The sequence below is a fragment of the Neophocaena asiaeorientalis genome, unplaced genomic scaffold (genome assembly GCF_003031525.2).
Source record: "Neophocaena asiaeorientalis asiaeorientalis breed wild unplaced genomic scaffold, Neophocaena_asiaeorientalis_V1.1 scaffold231, whole genome shotgun sequence".
In the NCBI taxonomy this organism is placed as follows: domain Eukaryota; kingdom Metazoa; phylum Chordata; class Mammalia; order Artiodactyla; family Phocoenidae; genus Neophocaena; species Neophocaena asiaeorientalis.
In genome coordinates, this window is record NW_020175182.1 from 325935 (window position 1) to 344961 (window position 19027).

Below are 19027 nucleotides of genomic sequence, written 5' to 3' on the forward strand. Positions count from 1 at the left end.
CACCCTAAATTGTTTACTGGGGAGAGAGCAAAGCTCTCTTCATCTCACACCTTGAGGCCTGAGTATCTCATTTTGCTCCATCTGTCCTCTTGCAATAGCAATAAAAGTAATAGTGTTAATAATAAAAGCGCAGACTCAATAGCCATTCTACTTCATTCAAACCCAGTTGCCCTTGCTCTCCAGGGAGATGCAGGCAGATGACTTTACCACCCCATGCTGGGTTTCCTTGACTGTGGAAAGCATTGAGAAAAACAGGGCCTCCCAGGCCCTGTCTCAAATGGGCTGATGATTGTAGTTGCTCAGTAATGGCACGTAGTAAATGCACCTACTCAAGTTAGAGGGAAAGTGAGGATTCCCAGTTTCCAGCATCAAGCTCTGTGCTCAACACTGAGCCCGATGTCCCCATGCCAGCCTGTGAGTAGGTCCAAGTAGGCAGGAGGATGGCCCAGAGCTTTCTTGACACTCAGTATGGTTCACATCTTTATCATCTTTCAAAAAGCTTTTATTTGCAGTATGCAGGCCTCTCACTGTTGTGGCCTCTCCTGTTGCGGAGCACAGGTTCCAGACGCGCAGGCTCAGCGGCCATGGCTCACGGGCCCAGCCGCTCTGCGGCATGTGGGATCTTCCCGGACCGGGGCACGAACTCGTGTCCCCTGCATTGGCAGGCGGACTCTCAACCACTGCGCCACCAGGGAAACCCTCAAAAAGCTTTTTAAACTTTATTTTAGTGAATATATGCATTATATAAAACAGCAGAAACACACAGAGATGCTAGAGATTTCATTATTACTCCCCAAAATAATGTTCACTATCAAGACTTTGAATGGGGGAAATTTTTTAAAGGCAAATAAGATTTTTTTCATGAAATAATGAAAGTGACCATTTAATGTCTCCCCCCATCCCCACCCTATTACAAAGATTAAATTTCCTCTGGAAAGCCACACATAAAAACAAAACAAAACAAAAACCCTGATCTGGACAGTAAATAATAGAGTTGTTAAACTAGGCAACCATTCAGTAAATTAAGGTATTGTTTAGGCATTTTGAAGCTTTCCTCTTCCTTTCTCAATACAGTGTTCCCCCCGTCCTGCCCTTCTTTCCCTCCAAAAACACATCCCAGAGCAGAAATGGTTATATCTCTGAGTCCTCTGAGTCTCTGTTCCTACAAGCTAATTTTCAAAATGAAAATACTGCACAAAGATATGTAACAGAACTATGGAAGACGTAGGGAAGTAGTCTTTTCTTCATAGCTAAGGTAGTCTTTGCTTTGCATTGTTTCTTCTGTATACTCTTCAGGGTTTGTTTGCTGCCTGAGTAAGACAACACTTGTGGGATTATGTTGGATGAACCATAGGAAAGGTCTCTCTACTATAAACCAAGGAGGCAATGACCTTGTGATTAGATTTCCAGTTATTGATGCTGAATATCTGGTTCCATCTTCAAGTTTTGATTTTTGCAAGATGTGAGAAACATGAAGGTTTTCCGACATTGTTATTTTTGCAAAATTTGCCTTTAATGGATCAAGCATCCATCAGTGGCTCCTTCAAATTGGTTTGTGCTATGGCTATGAACCTGGGCAGGATCAGCTGCATACTGTTGCTCTGGAGCTCACATCAGCTGTCTCTGGTCTTGGTGCTCATGTGGGGGTGACAACCAACAGTGGAGTGAAGGTGAAGATCTTGGCCAGCAGCACAATCAGCATGCTGATGCTTTCCTCAAGGTAGGACATTTCAGTGAGGTCCTACCTAAATCCTCGGGGGTGCTTGTTGCCTCCACTGGAACACAGAGAGCTGAACTATAATTGGACCAATAGGATTTCCCACCAGTTGCCAAAAATGTACACTTCTCTGTGTTCTCAGGTTGAAACCCTGATGTCCTTAAACTCTTAAAAAACTCTGCACTAACAAAAACCAGTCTAGTGAGCACACGATTCATAAAGTCTAGGGAAAGGAGAGTGGCCGTCTTTTCCTTGGCTTTATTTTTAACACAGTCACAGAACCCAGTGTCTGAAGGCAACCTTTACAGACAAGTGTGTACATATTGTGTTGGCCAAAAAGTTCATTCAGATTTTTCCGTAACATCTTAACAAAAAATAGTTCGGTAGATACTTCCAAACTGGTGAAATTAAGCCCAGAATGAAAGGCTAATTGCTAATGAGGGTTTAGCTGTTTTCTCTTCCTGAAGCCTTCCATGTGCAGAGTTTGTCCAGCACAGCTGTGCATCTTTGGGGAATCCAACCGTAATAGAGAAAATGTGCAAATATCCCTCACACCAGCTTCTGTCACCTAACTCCCATCAAGTCCACATCTTTAGCTAAATCGACTAGGAATCTATAAAGGGTATGTCTCTAGTCCCTTCCATCGCTTTCTAACTTGCTGCCATTCCCACTTTGCAGATGGGGGAAGGAAGGCTTAGCAGGGTTTAGAGAGGTGAAGAATGTTCCCCATTGTTCTACAGTGAGTGAGCAGGCAGCTGGGATTCCAGTCCAGGAAGTCTTACTTCACAGCTTTGGTCCCTCCCTCTCAGACTCCCCCTGCCCCCAGCAACACTCTCTGCAGCCACAAGGGTATTCACAGTGATAACTATCAAGTGACTCCTTCCTGATCACTCAGGGAGCCCTGGACAGGTAGCTCCCATCACATACACATTCTGTCATTTAATTTAATCTTCACAGAGACAGATGAGGTGGGTATTATGATCCTTGTTTCATAGATGAGAAAGCTAAGTCTCAGAGAATTTAAACAATATGCAAACACCTAAGCAGTGAGAAGAGCTCGCAGTGGGAGGAGCTCTCACTCTTGTTTTACTCCAAGCCCTCCGACACTTCCGTTTTGCTGGTTTTCAGGCACTCAGTGTTTGGGATGTGTGAATAGCATCTGTGTACCCTCTAGTGCACACTCTTCTCCATGTGACCCAGCACCCACAAGTCCATTGGCTGCACCAAGAGGAAGGGTTTTGCTACTGTGTGAGAAGATCTGAGAGATGCTGAAAGATCACTTTCTCCAGCACCTCCGCAACGTTCCTGCCACTGCACCGTCCTTCTCCCCTCCATGTGCTGTTGAGAAAGAGGCACAATACCTCCAGGGATCCACCGTGATAGGGCACCCAGGGTCATCTGGCTACAGAGGGACTTCATCAAACAAAAAGCTTCTGCACATCAAAGGAAACAATAAGCAAAATGGAAAGCAATGTACAGAATGGGAGAAAATATTTGCAAATCATGTATTTGATAAGGGACTAATATCCAAAATATACAAAAAACTCCACAACTCAGTAACTCAGTAGAAAACAGCAACAACAAATAACCTGATTTAAAAATGGTAAAGGACCTGAACATTCTTCTGAAAAAGACATACAGATGGCCAACAAGTACATGAAAAGGTGATCAATCATCAGAAAAATGCAAATCAAAACCACAATGAGATATCACCCCACATTGTCACAATGGCTTCATCAAAAAGACAAGAGTTCATAAGTGTTCGTGAGAATGTGGAGAAAAGGGAACCCTTGTGCATTGTTAGTGGGAATGTAAATTGGTATAGTCATTATGGAAAACAGTATAGAAGCTCCCCCCAAAATTAAAAATAGAACTGCCATGTGATCCAGCAAATTCCACCTCTGGATATATATCCAAAGGAAAAAAATTTCCATCTTGAAAGATATATGCACCCCCATGTTGATAGCAGCATTATTTACAATAGCCAGGACATGGAAATAACCTAAGTATCCATCCACAGATGAATGGACAAAGAAGTTGTGAGATATATATATATATATATATATATATATCTCACAACTTCTTTGTCCATTCATCTGTGGATGGATACTTAGGTTATTTCCATGTCCTGGCTATTGTAAATAATGCTGCTATCAACATGGGGGTGCATATATCTTTCAAGATGGAAATTTTTTTCCTTTATATATATATATATATATGGTGAAATATTATTCAGCCTTAAAAAGGAAACCCTGCCATTTGCAACAACTTGGGTGGATCTTGAGGGCACTATGCTAAGTGAAGTAAGCCAGACACAGAAAGACAAATATTGCATGATTTCACTTATGTGTGGAATCTAAAGTATTCAGACACATAGCAGACCATAGAATGGTTGCTTCCAGGGTCTGGGGTAAGGAGAAATGGGGAGATGATTGTCAAATGGTACAAAGTTTCAGTTTTGCAGGATAAGTTCTGGAGATACACTATACAGCATGTTACCTGTAGCTAACAATACTGTATGGTGTACTTACAATTTTGCCAAACTCAGTGAGTTCCAGACATTAAATATGCACAGCTTTTTACATGTCAATCATACCTCAATAAAGTGGTTTTAAAAAATAAAATAAGGGTGGCAGGATATCATTGTGAAAGAAAAAACAGAAGAAGGAAAAAGGAGCACAGCCTTCAAAGTCACAAAAAGAACACAGCCTAGCAGTCTGGCATTCTTCCTCTGCCATGACCCAGTCCTTAACCTCTCAGAACAATTTACTTCACTTAGAGCCAGAATAAAAATAACCCACTTTCAAGACTGGACAGCAGAGCCACTGCAATCATGAATAGCAGTGGTTTACACCATAATGAGGGTAACAGTTAAAGGAGGTGACCCCAAAGCTCTGTCCTTCCTGCTACAGGCAACACTGTCTTCATAGAAGGCACATACAGCCAGGACCAGCCACACGGGGCACCGTCCCACCCCTCCAAGGTGTGAGTGTCTACAGCAGTGAGATGGCAAGGACAGGGAAGAGTTGGAGGGGCCAGAGATCCAGGAACATGTGGGAAGATGACCTGGCTAGCAGGTGAAGGGCAAGCACTTCAAGGAGAATGCGGCAGGCAGAGAGACAAGATGGGAAAATCCCCCTCACCCTCTGCACTGGTCTGTCTGGCATGGTCCCTGATCGGGAACCTGCTTCCCAGGGCACTGCCTTGATTCTCACTCTCAGCTCCAGGCTGCTGGACTCTGCCATGTCTCCTGGACATGCCAAAAAACTCCCTTTGGTTACATCCAAAGCAGGTAAATTCAAGTGAATACAGGAATATTTTGGGAACTTTGGAGTCCACATATTTTGTAGGCTGGAAGTGTGGGAACTTCCCTCCCTGTATTAGGGTTCTCCAGGATAAATGTAGGTGCAGGGATAGATACAGATAAAGATATAAGAGGACATTTATTATAGGAATTTGTTCATGAGATTATGGAAGCCAAGAAGTTCCACAATCTGTCATCTGCAAGCTGAAGACCCAGGAAACCTTGGTGGTGTAATTCAGTCTGAGTCCAAAGGCCTGAGAATTAAGAGACAGAGGTTTTAAGTCCTGGTCCAAGTCTGAGGCCTGGGAACCAGGAGCATTGATATCTGAGAGCAGAAGATGCACATCCCAGCTCAAGCAAAGAGCAAATTCCACCTTCATTCACCTTTTTCTTTTACAGGCAGACCTTGGAGATATTGCAGCTTCAGTTCCAGTCCATCATAATAAAGCAAACATCACAACAAATCAAGTCACACAAATTTTTTGGTTTCCCAGAGCATATAAAAGTTATGCTTATTCTATGCTACAGTCTATTATTGATAAGTGTGCAGTAGTATTACATCTAAAAAAAACAATGTAAGTAACTTAATTAAAAAACAATGCTGTTTGGGAAGGGATGCCATAATTTTCAATTTGTAAAACAAAATGCAGTATCTGTGAAGCACAATAAAGTGAAAGAAGATGAAAGGAAGTATGCCTGTATTTGGTCCCTCAAAAGACTGGATGATGCCCACACACCTTGGTGAGGGCGATCTTCCTTATTCAGGCTACTGACTCAAATGTTGATCTCTCCTGTAGACACCCTCACAGAAACATTCAAAAATAATGTTTTACCAGCTATCCAGGCATCCCTTGGACCGGGGGTTCCCAACCCCCGAGCCGCGGACTGGTATTGGTCCGTGGCCTGTTAGGAACTAGGCCGCACAGCAAGAGGTGAGTAGCAGGTGAGCCAGCCAGCGAAGCTTCATCTGCCGCTCCCCATCGCTCGCATTACCACCTGAACCATCTCCCCCCACCCCCTTCCATGGAAAATTTGTCTTCCACAATACCAGGTCCTGGTGCCAAAAAGTTTGGGGACCTCTGCCTTAGACCAGTCAAGTGATACATAAAATGAACTGTTGCTCTCGCCTTGGAAGATGGGCTTCCTTTTGGAAGTTTTGTACCTGAGCATTTGCTTCAAAGGACACAGGGCCACTGCTGGCATTTCATAGCATCTGCTATTTGGTGATTAACTCATCCAAAAGAGAAAGGACTTTCAAGGAGCTGTGTGGTTTCTTTCCTGCCAAAGCAAAGGTCCCACTTGCCAGGACATTCCACCTGGCAGAGGGCCCACCTCTTTAATGCACCCGGGGAGCAGGCAGGGAATGGGCAATTTTGTCTGTTTATTTTAAGACACACACCAGTTATGAAGCATTTGGATGAGCCATGAATACTTGGTTCCCTCTTCAGGTCTAAACCCAAGAAGGATTTAGAATGAAATACATTTGGCAGCACTCTGTATGCTGCACATGGGAAGAAACGAGCTATTTGTGGCTGCTAAAAATAAACATTTCTGGTTTGTTCCTCTGCAAGTCCAATCAGATGCTGCTGGAGCCTGATAATGATGAGGCTGAGTTCAGCCTATCTTTCCTACTCAGCCTGCCCTCCTGCCTTAAGTGTATAAAGCTCAACTGACCAAGAGATGCAGATGGTGTCCTCCCTCTAGGTATATATCTTTTTGAGTTAGTGTTTTCATTTTCTTTGGATAAATACACGAAAGTAGAATTGCTGGATCATAAGATAGTCCTATTTAAAAATTTTTGAGGAATCGCCATACTGTTTCCCACAATGGCTGCACCAATTTACATTCCCACCAACAGTGCAGAAGATTTTCTTTTTCTCCACATCCTCACCAATATTTGTTGTCTTTTGATCATAGCCATTCTGACAGGTGGGAGGTGATATCTCATTGTTGTTTTGATTTGAATTTCCCCAATGACTAATGATGTTGAACATCTTTCCATCTACCTGTTGGCCATCTGCATGTGTTCTTCGGAAAAAAATGTCTTTTTAGATCTTCTGACCATTTTTTAATCAAAAAAATTGTTTTGTTATTGAGTTGTATGAATTCTGTACATATTTTGGATACTAGTCCCTTATCAGATATATGGTTTGCAAATATTTTCCCTCATTCAGTAAGTTGCTTTTCCATTTTGTTGATAGTTTCCTTTGCTGTGTAGAAGATTTTTAGTATGATATATAGTTCCATTTGTTTATTTTTGCTTTTGTTGCTTTGCTGGTGTCAGATTAAACAAGTCATCACCAAGACCTATGTCAAGGAGCTTACTGCCTATGTTTTCTTCTAGGAGTTTTATGGTTTTAAGTCTTATGTTCAAGTGTTTAATCTATTTTGAGTTAATTTTTGTGGATGGTGCAAGAGAGTGGTTGAATTGAATTCTCTTGCGTGTGACTGGCCTGTTTTCCCAACACCATTTATCGAAGAGTCTGTCCTTTCTTCATTGTATATATTCTTGTCTCCTTTGTGGTAAATTAATTGACCACATATATGTGGATTTATTTCTGGGCTCTCTATTCTTTTCCACTGATCCATATGTCTGTTTTTATGCTAGTGCCACACTGTTTTGGTGACTCTACCTTTGTAGTATAGTTTCAAGTCAGGGACTGTGACACTTCCAACTTTTTTCTTCTTTCTCAAGATGGCTTTTGCTATTCAAGTTTGTGTGTGTGTGTTTGTGTGGTTTCATACAAATTTTAGGATTATTTGTTTTATTTCTTTAAAAATGCCAATGGAATTTTGATAAGGATTGCATTGAATCTGTAGATTGCTTTGGGTAGTATGGAAATTTTAAAAATATTGATTCTTCCAATATGTGAGCATAGAATATCTTTCCATTTATTTGTGTTTTCTTCAAGTTCTTTAATTAACATGTTTTAGTTTTCAATATACAGGTCTTTAACCTCCTAGGTTAAATTTATCCCTAGGTAAATTTTGCTTTCATTCTTGTCTTTTTCTGAATTTAAAACGAACTGTAAAATGTGTTTATCCATTATTTCATTTTTGTCTTTTCACTCTAATGTATAGTGAAGAAAGCCACAAAACCTTCTGCCTGAGACTTCATCACATTTGTTTGCCATGCCCCATATGCAATTTTAAAGATAGTCAATGAAGTTAGTTGAACTCTTATGAGTCATACTTAAGTAGTTGTAGTCAATATATTTTAAATGAATCATCATAAATTCCACAGATATATTTCTATATTGACCTTTACTTTAAAACTTTATAAGCAAATAAATTTGATATTTCCTTTTATTTGTAGCCTTGTACTTAGAATTATTGTCTTTAAGAATTTGTAAGTGATTACTTGTTAGCTCTAGTATCAAACCTATGTAAAATATTGGAAAATAAAATACTATGAAAAATTACATCCTATTATAGTGTAATGAGACAACTATAAATATATTTAAGTAAAAACTTATCTTTTTATTTTGAAGACAAACAACTTGACTTGAAGATGATATTAAGCGTAAAATTATTGCAAATGAATTCTGTATATGTCCAAATAATATGCACAGCTCATTAGCATAAGGGTCTTTGGTAAGTCAACAGTTCATCAACTTCTGAGTTCTTTAATATTATAACAAAATGGTTTAGTTGTTCAAAGATTTATCAAAGCTACTTATTTTGTAACATGGGTCCTATGTAACAACGTCTAGAGTGAATATACTCAGGTGGCCCAGACCAAAACCGTTATCCATTTTCTCTGGTTGTATAGTGATGCTATAATCAATCATGTGACTGTTTGCTAGAAATCAGCATAGGCTAGACAATCATTTACAGAGCAGTCATACCCCAAGTCAGTACTCACAGCTGGAGAATATCAGCGGACAGGAGTGCTCATCCATGGGGAAGTTGTGCAGCTGCAGCTGGCATTCCGCATTTATGGTGAGCCTGTGGGGGAGCCAAGCATCACTCTTGTGGCCAGCCAGCGACAATCTAGCAAAGGTCCTAAGCAAAGCCAGGGGCGGTCACATTACTACCATGTGGGGAGCAGGGGCCTGGGGTGGCCACATAGAGCTCACTCTTAGCAGGGGCACCATCCATTCAGTATACCACTTGGGTTTTTTTGTGTTGTGTTACTTTATTTTACTTTTAACTATCAGAAGCAGAGGAAGTTTCCGTTATTAAAATTCCTGACTGTGTCTAGAAATATAAGCCAAGTAAGAGAGGAAACAAATCAAAACAATATGTCCTTGTTTTCATATGTCTTTGTTTCAATATGTCCTTGTTTTCATATGTCCTTGTTTCTTATGTCCTTGTTTTTAATCTGTTTGACTGAATTAAATCCTTCCTCCATTTTGAAAATGGTATATTTGCCTAAATAGGTATAATGTCAAGTTCATCCACTTGTAGGGAAGATTTCATATTTGGCTAACTCCCCTACTTGACTAGGCAGGTCGTGGCTGCACTAAATGTGTGCATTGCATCTTTTCAAAGCAGACATTCCTTGGGTCAGAGTTTCTATAAAGGATCGCAGGACTGGCCATGTCTCTATTCTGGTTTGCTGAAGCTCACCTTCATTTCAGAGTCTCATTTATATTCCTTTAAGAATTGATGAGGAAATAGCTATTACAAGCTCCTGTTCTCCAAATGTAACTAACTCATCAGCAGAGTTCCCTGTTGTGGCTTTTATTGTTGTTGCTGTTCCCAAGCTGCCAACATTATTATTTCCGTGAAACTTTAAAATTCTTTAATCTTCTGCTTATTTTGATATTAATCTGTGCCTTTATCTGTGCTACAAATACGTGTTTACCATACGAATTACAGATTTCTCCTTATGGCCACAAATCACTTGCAATTAAAAGCTCCTGATACTGGATGTGGGAGGAGGGGGTTGTGTTCAGGGACTGGCAGTGGTATTCACTGAGCCAGGAGGACACAGGGGCCTGGTCAGAGGTATTAGAGAAATGACATTCCCCTGCAGCATGCTGAATCAAAATGCTTTTTAGGCTTTCAGGAGGAGATACACACAGGTAGGTGGCTCCTAGAATCTGGTGCCCAGAAGGGAAGTTTGGGGTTGGAAATGAATGTGGGAATGAATCGTCAGCGTGTATATGGCTTTTAAAGTCTTAGGAATGGATGAGCTAAGTCAGCAGGAAAGTGGAAAGTGGGTAAAGTGATGGGGAAGTCCTAAGGCAGGAGGAGCAGAATGAGGAGAGGCTGTGTCAGGAACAGGACAGGAGGTGCAGGAAGCAGCTGTAAAGCAGCAAAGCCAGTGAGACAGAGATAATCAGCACAAGGCACTCAGTCCAGTGCTCTGGAGAGGGCTCAGACGCTGGGAGAGCAGGGTCCAGACGCCACTGTCCTTGATCCCAACGCTGGGTGAGCAGAAAGACTGGTTTAGGTGCAGGGCATTCTATGGTATGTTGCAGCCATGTATTCAGTTAGACTCAGATCTCCCTAGCGGAGAGACTATTGAGAGATACAGTCCCAAGTTCAAACCCGGGTAACACTAGTTCCCGATGGAAACTTTGGGCAGGTAGTTTTATTCACATCTTTCAAACACAGCCCCTCTTACTTTGCTGGGTTTCTGTGAGGACAGCCAAGAGGACTCATTACAAGGTAGCTGCAACTTCCATTAGGGATGCATTAGGGAACACCCTCTGTGCTCTTTTGTTCCTTGTGGTCTCAAATTTGGCTATAATTTCATTTTTCAATTAGTACACCAAGACATCTTTATTTTCTTAGCTGAATGGTCCTGTGGATTAAACATATTAAAGATAATTTCCACAGCGCACTTACAGCAGAAATGGATTCTGATGAAGGAAGGAGTTTATATTCATTGCAGATCATTTGTATGTCTTTATTTATACATAACATGTGATTAGGAAAAACTTCCTCAAGACCCAGTAGCATGTTGAACATGAGAAGTGATAGAACTTAGCAATGAAAAATAGGGTCCCATTCCTACAATGATCTAAATTAAAGTCGCCAATATCAGACCATCAGTAGCATCTCACCTTAAAGTGTAAAGGATTTTCCCATCATTCCAAATTCTGAGGAGCTGATTAGGGGTGGTGATCCAGTGAGCCTCTGCAGTTTTGGAATTGCGGAATATTGTATCTGGAATCCATATTAACCCCACCATGTTGCTGTTCAGAGTAAGTATTTTCATTGTGCTGTTGAACCGAAGGCGACTGTCGGTCCAGGTCTGGGCAAAAAATATATCAATTTGGTATTCCTGAAACAGAGCAAAAGGAGGGGCAAGACATTTCTATTAGTGGATTTTCTGCAGGCTTTGTTTTCTTTCTCAGGAGTATGGTTCTCCTTATGTCTGCATCCTCACCTGCCCACATCCCTTTCTGTTAGTGCTTAACACTGTGCCTGGATCAACGTGATGGACATTCAATAAAGGTAACAGATATTATTTGTCAACAGTGTGATAACATATGTGAAAATGTTCTGTAAATAATAAATTGTAATAAACACATAAAGTGTGGTGAGGGGGCAAGAGGTAGTAGAATACAATTCAGAACATAGATGCAGACTCTCCTATATCCCTAAGTCCAAGCTCTGGCAGGTAGCAAAATCTACCATTCTCTAATCTGTAAAATGGTTAGAATAGTAGTGCCTACCTCCTAAAGGGGTTATATGGAAGGAAATAAATAGTTAAATAAAAAGCTCTAGTGCCTGGCATAAAACAAATTATCCAGAAAGTATTAGCTCAGATAATAATTATCATTTTCACTCAAGAGCCTTCTCAGATAATACAACGCAAATCAAAAAGCAAAAAATAAGCAATGACAAAAAAAAATAGAGCTGATAGACACCCAAGCCGAATGCTGATTCTGATAAAGGGCTGATGGCACTCAAATTACTTCTGTAACTGGAAGCAACCCCAGTATTTACAGCATTTAGATATAGGATGGGGCTGACGTCACTGTGAGACATGGAGAAATGTCTTGAGTCTGGACCACCTCAGAGGCTCCTCCCATAATCACAGTTTTAAAGGATTAGCCTTAGATCCATAGTAAGGAGGAGCTAGAGGAAGATTGTTAATGATTTAAATATCTTTCATAGTTTCTTTACATATTAGATATTATAAATGAATTACTTTTACAGAGTTCAGTAATTTTCAACAAATCCCATATTTATCCTTTTCATTGAGTTTCTGATTTAAAGAACCTTTTTGACACAGGTAATTCAACAGACCAAATCCAGCCTTTTATTAACTTATCCCCTATGTCAGGCCCTGAAAACCATTGAAGGCCCAGAACTGTGCCAATAGGAAAAGCCCCTGCCTTCACGGGGCTTATATTCCAGTCGGGGAAAACAGGCCTTAAACAGACAATTAAGGTGAAAAAACATGACATGTCGGATGCATTGACTGCTATTGACTATGCTTGGTAAGCTAACACAAGAAAGAAATTATCTCAGAGGATAATTGGCTGGTTTGAAAGCAGTTATGAAAGTATGAACAGGGACTGTTGCCTGCCATTCCAGTAAGCAAAGAATGTTGCCCCAATTTCCAGTTCTACAAGGACCAAGCCATCAGCCCCTGTAGTGGTGTGCCCTGAGGGGAATTCAGGATGGAGAATAACAGGAAGTATTTTGTGCTTTGGAAACTGGCCCTAGATAGTTAAATGCATATTTAAGGAATAATGTCAATGAACCTAGATTCTTACATCTTCCCATACATAGAAAAGCACCAAAATCATTAACCTGAAATATCTGTTCTTTGTAATTAGCAGTGATCTTTTGATGTTTGACTACATTTTTTCCCAGCAAAAGTCTATGTATCCTGGCTTCTCCCTTAACTCTTCAGAGCAGTTCCTCAGAGCTATCTGAAAGGCTGTCTCCCAGGCTTAAGTCCTCAGTAAGATCCCCAGATAATAACTTGCAACTTTTAGGTTGTGTGTTTTTCTTTAGTTGAAAAAAGAGAAAAGAAAGATAAAACAAACACTGATTCTTGTAGGAATGGAAGAAGCAAATGTTTCTCACCCTATCAGTAAATCAAAGACTCAAGAAATGCTTTGACTGTTAAAAGCCTATTGAAACTCACCTTTGCAGAAATAATCAGACCCATTGCTAAAAGTCTCTAAATGGGTTAAGTTGTCATGATGCAAAATCTTTGTGCAAATATGGCTCCAAGGACAAGTGACTAATATATGACTCTTCCACTGAACACTGATAGGACCAAGGTGTCTGTACTTAATTTAAGAGAAAAATTAAAGGTGAGAGTGAAGGCCAAGGGGTGGGTAGAGGCAGTGGCATTGAAAACAAAGGCATACCATGGATCTTGGAATCATGTTGACACAAGATCTATGCAACTGTTAAACTGGCCTATCAGGTAAGAGGCTGGCTAGGTTTTGAGAGAGTTCTACTGCCAAAGGAACCTCAAGTCAGGAAAAAATGTCTGTGACTATTTGAGACTTAGATGTACTCTTGCATTTTTTTCTGTGATGGGTAGATCGTGGCTTGGAAAAGCTGATTGGACCCCAAAGGAGGCTTATTCTCCAATGTTAACTTTTCCATGGCCAGAACAGTTAATGGAAAAGGAAAACTCCCAGACAATGGAGTCAAGAGCCAAGGAGAAGAGTTCTTGGGAGCCCAACTCTGGGAACAGAGTTAAAGCTTAATCAAAGACACTCTCTTCCCAGGGAAGAGAGCCCACTCAGGATCTGCCCACTGGGGTCTCAGAATTGCTGCAAACCAGTGGGTTGATTGTGATTATCCTGGCCTTTCTTCATCCTTGTAGCTATACTCTATATGTGGGTGTGGGTTAGATAGCTTTTCTTTTCAGTTTAGAGGTCAGTGGATTAAGGAAAGCCTTGTGCAAACTTGATGTGAAGATGTACACATACAGGTAACCATGACGTTGGGGATGGGACAGGGTGGACCTTTGGGGTTACCTCAACTGAAGAAGGGAGGAGTGTGTCTGTTCTGATGAGGGAGAGACAAAACATTTGGCAGCTAAAGACAGATCATGGTGGTCATTGGTACTATTCACCAAGTATTGCAGCATCCCTCCTTGTGGGCACATGATAGATTCACATGCTCCCATTTTAGGCCCTGAGAGACTGTGCCCACATGATCAGTGTTCAGATGATTCACACCAGATATGTAATGTAGGTGAAAAGGTAGAGAGAGTGGGATGCAGGGGTGGGGGCTGCGGTCCTCACTGAGAAGGTGACTTAGAACAAGACCTCAGTGAGGTACAGGAGTGAGCTGGGCAGATAGGTGCCTCCCTTGCTAGGGCCCTGAACACAAGAAGCAGGAAGGTCAAAGACACTCTTGAGAAGCAGGAATAATGCTGTGGTACAGATTCAGCCAAATGGGGCAGGGGAGCAGACCCCTCACCTCCTTGATGGCAAGATTTTAGCCAAACAATGATGATTGCTGACTATAAAATAGAGACTATATTTGAACAGAGAACATGAGAACACACTCAAAACTTTAAATAAAATTCAGGCTGTGAGAATAGCCAGTACATCACATATAGGTATCTAAACAAATTACTTCCTTTTTCCCTTTAACACTGGGTTATTGGGTAAAGGAATAAGGAGAGAAGGATAAAGATGTTCTCAACAGGGCCAAGGCCCACCAATCATGTGGGTAATGATAGCCAGTAAAGACTGTTTTCTGTAAAGGCCTCAAGTGTATTTTGGAAAGAATCTAAAACCAACCAGATTTTTTAAAATCCCTATATTATATCAGGGATATTGAAACTCAGAAAACTTCAATAATTTTGCCAAAGTTACCAAAGGACTCCAAGTAAAAATTTCCAAGTGGGTCTTTTTATTGTTTAAAAATGAAAAATCAGAAAGTCTCCTGATGACCAAATAGTCCTCCTCTTTACGCCCTTTCCCTACTTATCTTCTCTGCTTTCCATCCCCATTTATGTCCCTTCACAGTACTTTTTAAAATGCAGATCTGAGGGCTTCCCTGGTGGTGCAGTGGTTGAAGGTCCGCCTGCTGATGCAGGGGACGCGGGTTCGTGCCCCGGTCCGGGGGGATTCCGCGTGCCGCGGAGCGGCTGCACCCGTGGGTCATGGCCGCTGGGTGTCCGGAGCCTGTGCTCCGCAACGGGAGAGGCTGCAGTGGTGAGAGGCCTGCGTACCGCAAAATAAAATAAAATAATAAATAAAATGCAGATCTGAGAAGGGTAAATCATATATCAAGCTAGGCAGCATCACCTAAAGTCACTCCCATGAGACACAGATGCGTTTGTACTCACCACACACTAACTATTAAGACAGACAATAATGATTTTCTGCTAGGGGGGAAAACGAGGCCTGAGAGGTTAAGTAACTTTCATCAAGTCACACAGCTGCTAAGTACCAATTGTGCCAAACTATATAGTCAAAATCTTCTTCCCAGGAGAAAAGGGAATCCTCCTACACTGTTGGTGGGTATGTAAATTGGTGCAGCCACTGTGGAGAACAGTATGGAGATTCATTAAAAAAATAAAAATAGAGGGCTTCCCTGGTGGCGCAGGGGTTGAGAGTCTGCCTGCTGATGCAGGGGACGCGGGTTCGTGCCCCGGTCCGGGAAGATCCCACATGGCGCGGAGTGGCTGGGCCCGTGAGCCATAGCTGCTGAGCCTGCGCGTCCAGAGCCTGTGCTCTGCAACAGGAGAGGCTGCAACAGTGAGAGGCCTGTGTACCGAAAAAAAAAAAATAGAACTACCATTTGATCCAGGAATCCCACTCCTGGGCATGTATCTGGAGAAAACCATAATTCAAAAAGATATATGCACCCCCAGTGTTCACGGCAGCACTATTTACAATAGACAAGACATGGAAATAACCATCCAGTGACAGGATAAAGATGTGATGTATGTATACACACACACACAATGGAATATTACTCAGCCATAAAAAAGAATGAAATAATGCCATTTGCAGTAACATGGATGGACCTAGAAATTATCATACTAAGTGAAATAAGCCAGACAAACACAAATATCATATCACTTATATGTGGACTCCAAAAAAGGATACAAATGAACTTATTTACAAAGCAGAACAGACTCACAGATATAGTAAACAAATTTATGGTTACCAAAGCAGGGGTGGGGGAGGGACAAATTAGGAGGTTGAGATTAACGTACACACACTACTATATATAAAATAGATAAACAACAAGGACCTACTTTATAACACAGGGAATTATACTCAATATCTTGTAATAACCTATAATGGAGGAGAATGTAAAAAAGAACATATATACATACATACATACATACATACATATATATATATACACATATATATATGTAGCCATATCACTTTGCTGTACATCTGAAACTAACAACATTGTCAATCAACTATATGTCCACAAATTAAAAAAAAAAATCTGCTTCCCTGGATGTGAGTGAGAGCAGCTGCAGCAGCTGCAATCTAGTTGCCAGATATGGGAACCACCACCAGGCGGTGAAGAAAGAACACAGGTGTGGGCATCCACTCCACTTTTGCCCTGCTTACAAACTGTGTGAGATTATTCACCTTCCTTGGCCTTTGATTCTTCCTCTGTAAAATGGGAGAGTTGGGTTAGATTAAATATAAGAATGCTTCCACCTCTAACATTTTATATTTCCACATCACTGCCTGGAGTTAGCTTTTCAGTGCTGAAAGTAATTTTTCTGTAGGGGAACTATTTTTCTGTAAGGAAAGGGCTCACACCATGATGCCCTAAGGAAGGGTCTGCAGGGTTTGGAGGGATTCTCTCTTTATTCTGAAGTCCTGCCACAAACGCCAACTCAAGAAGACAGAATGTGGATGGTGTGCGTTGGTGCCTGGTGTGGATGTTTTATTGTATTTACATTTGACTAAATGTTGGAGAAACACCTGCCACCCACAAAGTAATATTTTTATGTCTCTCATAAACTTTCTTTGTAACTGCATTAATCATCTTTCCTGCAGAGGAAAAAAAAATCATTCTTACAATGTCTATCTAAAACAACATTTTACATAACTCATAAATAGCTGTGAAATTAATGTGTCTGAAATACTAATAACTGCAACAGGTGAAAAATGTGCAACATCCCCAACTTAAACCTTCATATTTGTGGAGAGCCTATGCTGATAATTTGTTTTAATAATTGGAGGGCTCAATGATTCCTAAACAGGCCAGCAGTGTGTGGAGCATTTTAACAAAACAGAAGAAAAATTATGATTCTTCATGCTATCTCTCTGTAATTTCTAGAACACTAGAAATTTATTTTCTAATGCTTTTCTCCTTTCCTTTACCAAAGAAGAGGGCCATATGGAAAGATGATAGATTAATAAAAGACAGGGACTTGGAGACAGGAGGTTACAGGAGACACACACTCCAGGGCACAGGCGCTCTCCCTCCATCCCAGCACATCAGGTCATCGCCTGGAAGGTGACAGACAAATCCTTTAGTATTGGAAGTCACTGGCAGCTTTCTTTGTAAAATGGAAATTACAGGCCCATGCCGGTTAGACTTTGTTCAAATGCCTCAGTTAAAAATGTATAATATGTAATGATGATTAGAATAAAATGATTTTTATTTCTTCATTATCAGGTATGGAAGCATAACAAATATATATTTTTGGTGTTACTTCCTCAAATTCATCATAGGAAACAAGGCTTTACAGCTGGCCTCCATTTCTCCCCCAGAGACCTGCTCCAGCCCTGCCTCCGGGGCTGCACCTTCCCTGTTTTCATCCCTGAGTTCCCTGAACATCCTTCCCACTAACCCCAGGCTCCTCCAGTCTTTGGAAGCCATTCACGCACTCCAACATGTAAGCCCTACTCTGTGCTGGACATGAGGCTATGTTTATATAAAGACAGATGCAATATCCTTGCCTGCAGGAGCTTGGGCCCACAGCATGTGGAGAGGGTGTGATGCCCCACCTGGCACCCAGGCAATATGAGGGCCGCCTCCAGGAAGCCAGAGAGGCCCACCCAGGTGGTACAGGGGGCTCTGCAGGGACCAGGCCTCCCATCTGGTCCTGGAACCACTGGGCAGAAAGTGGACAGGTGATGGGTGTATCCATCAGGGAGGACTATATCAAAGCTGAGAGGAGTGACACTAATTCAGGGAGAGTGGGTTGTGAAAAGTATTTGTTACAAGGATCACCCATAGGAGCATCAGGAAACCAGGTAACCTCAAGATGCAACAGGGAAACATGGTGCCCTCCTGAGCAGGTCCAGGACTTGTCACCTGATACTAATGTAACCTAGGGCCCTTTTTAAGAAAAGGATATATAAATATAAATATAATATTAAATAAAATATATACATTTATTTTGAATGAGAAAAAAACATAAATACTCAAAAATTGCAAATGCCACAAAAATCACAAAACCTGGGAAAAATAGATTTTATTTTTATTTGCTAACTGGCCCACTTTCATCATACTCACAAGTCCTATATCTTTTGCTTGCTTGTTCTTTGGTCACACCTTTCTATGGCAATGTTTTATGATGTTAGTTTTTTAGAGAGAGAGAGAATAAAAATTATTACTTCCTCTGGTATAATGAAACAAAATGTTTTATTATTAACAGATTTTTTAAAGTTTACTTAAACTCACAATTCATTATTGGAAATATCATGTGCATATTTGGGCCTCTGCTAAATGGGGAAAAGCCTCAAGTTTCTTTTATATAAAGTTTGCGGATTCTGCATTTGAACTTGGGCTCTAGGATTTTCCTCCAAGCCACCCATACTTCGGGAGTCCTGGACCTTGAGAAACAATCACTCTGGGACAGAGCTTGGGTCTTGCTCATCCCGTGATCATCATAGTATATGGAAGTTGCAGGGAACCCTAACCCACTAACCACAGCTTGAAAGCTTCCCCAGCCCCACCTTCCCTTAGGGTCCACAATTACCTGCACCCAACAAGAGGAACTTGTAATGGGGGAATCAGAGGAGGAAGAGATAGCAGTATTATTTAAAATGCCTCGCATTTGCAAATTTCACACACTGCTATGACCTTCCCTGGGGCCTGGGAAGGAGCTTCTGCAAGAGAGGAGCTCTGAG

At 41.3% G+C, this 19027-nt stretch overlaps 1 protein-coding gene and 1 pseudogene across 1 annotated transcript in view; both read right to left on the reverse strand.

Moving 5' to 3' along the window:
* Positions 1-13104, reverse strand: part of LOC112412832 (gamma-aminobutyric acid type A receptor subunit gamma3) — a 96704-nt gene extending 83600 nt beyond the window's left edge. Inside the window, exons 1-3 of the mRNA XM_024764562.1 lie at positions 13081-13104; positions 11039-11259; positions 8887-8969 (exon numbers count right to left, since the gene is read on the reverse strand). Coding sequence (XP_024620330.1) covers positions 8887-8969; positions 11039-11259; positions 13081-13104 — 328 coding nt within the window. The remainder of the gene's footprint in view (positions 1-8886; positions 8970-11038; positions 11260-13080) is intronic.
* On the reverse strand, positions 1214-4962 carry LOC112412834 (glia-derived nexin-like; annotated as a pseudogene).
* Positions 13105-19027: the final 5923 nt, after the last annotated feature.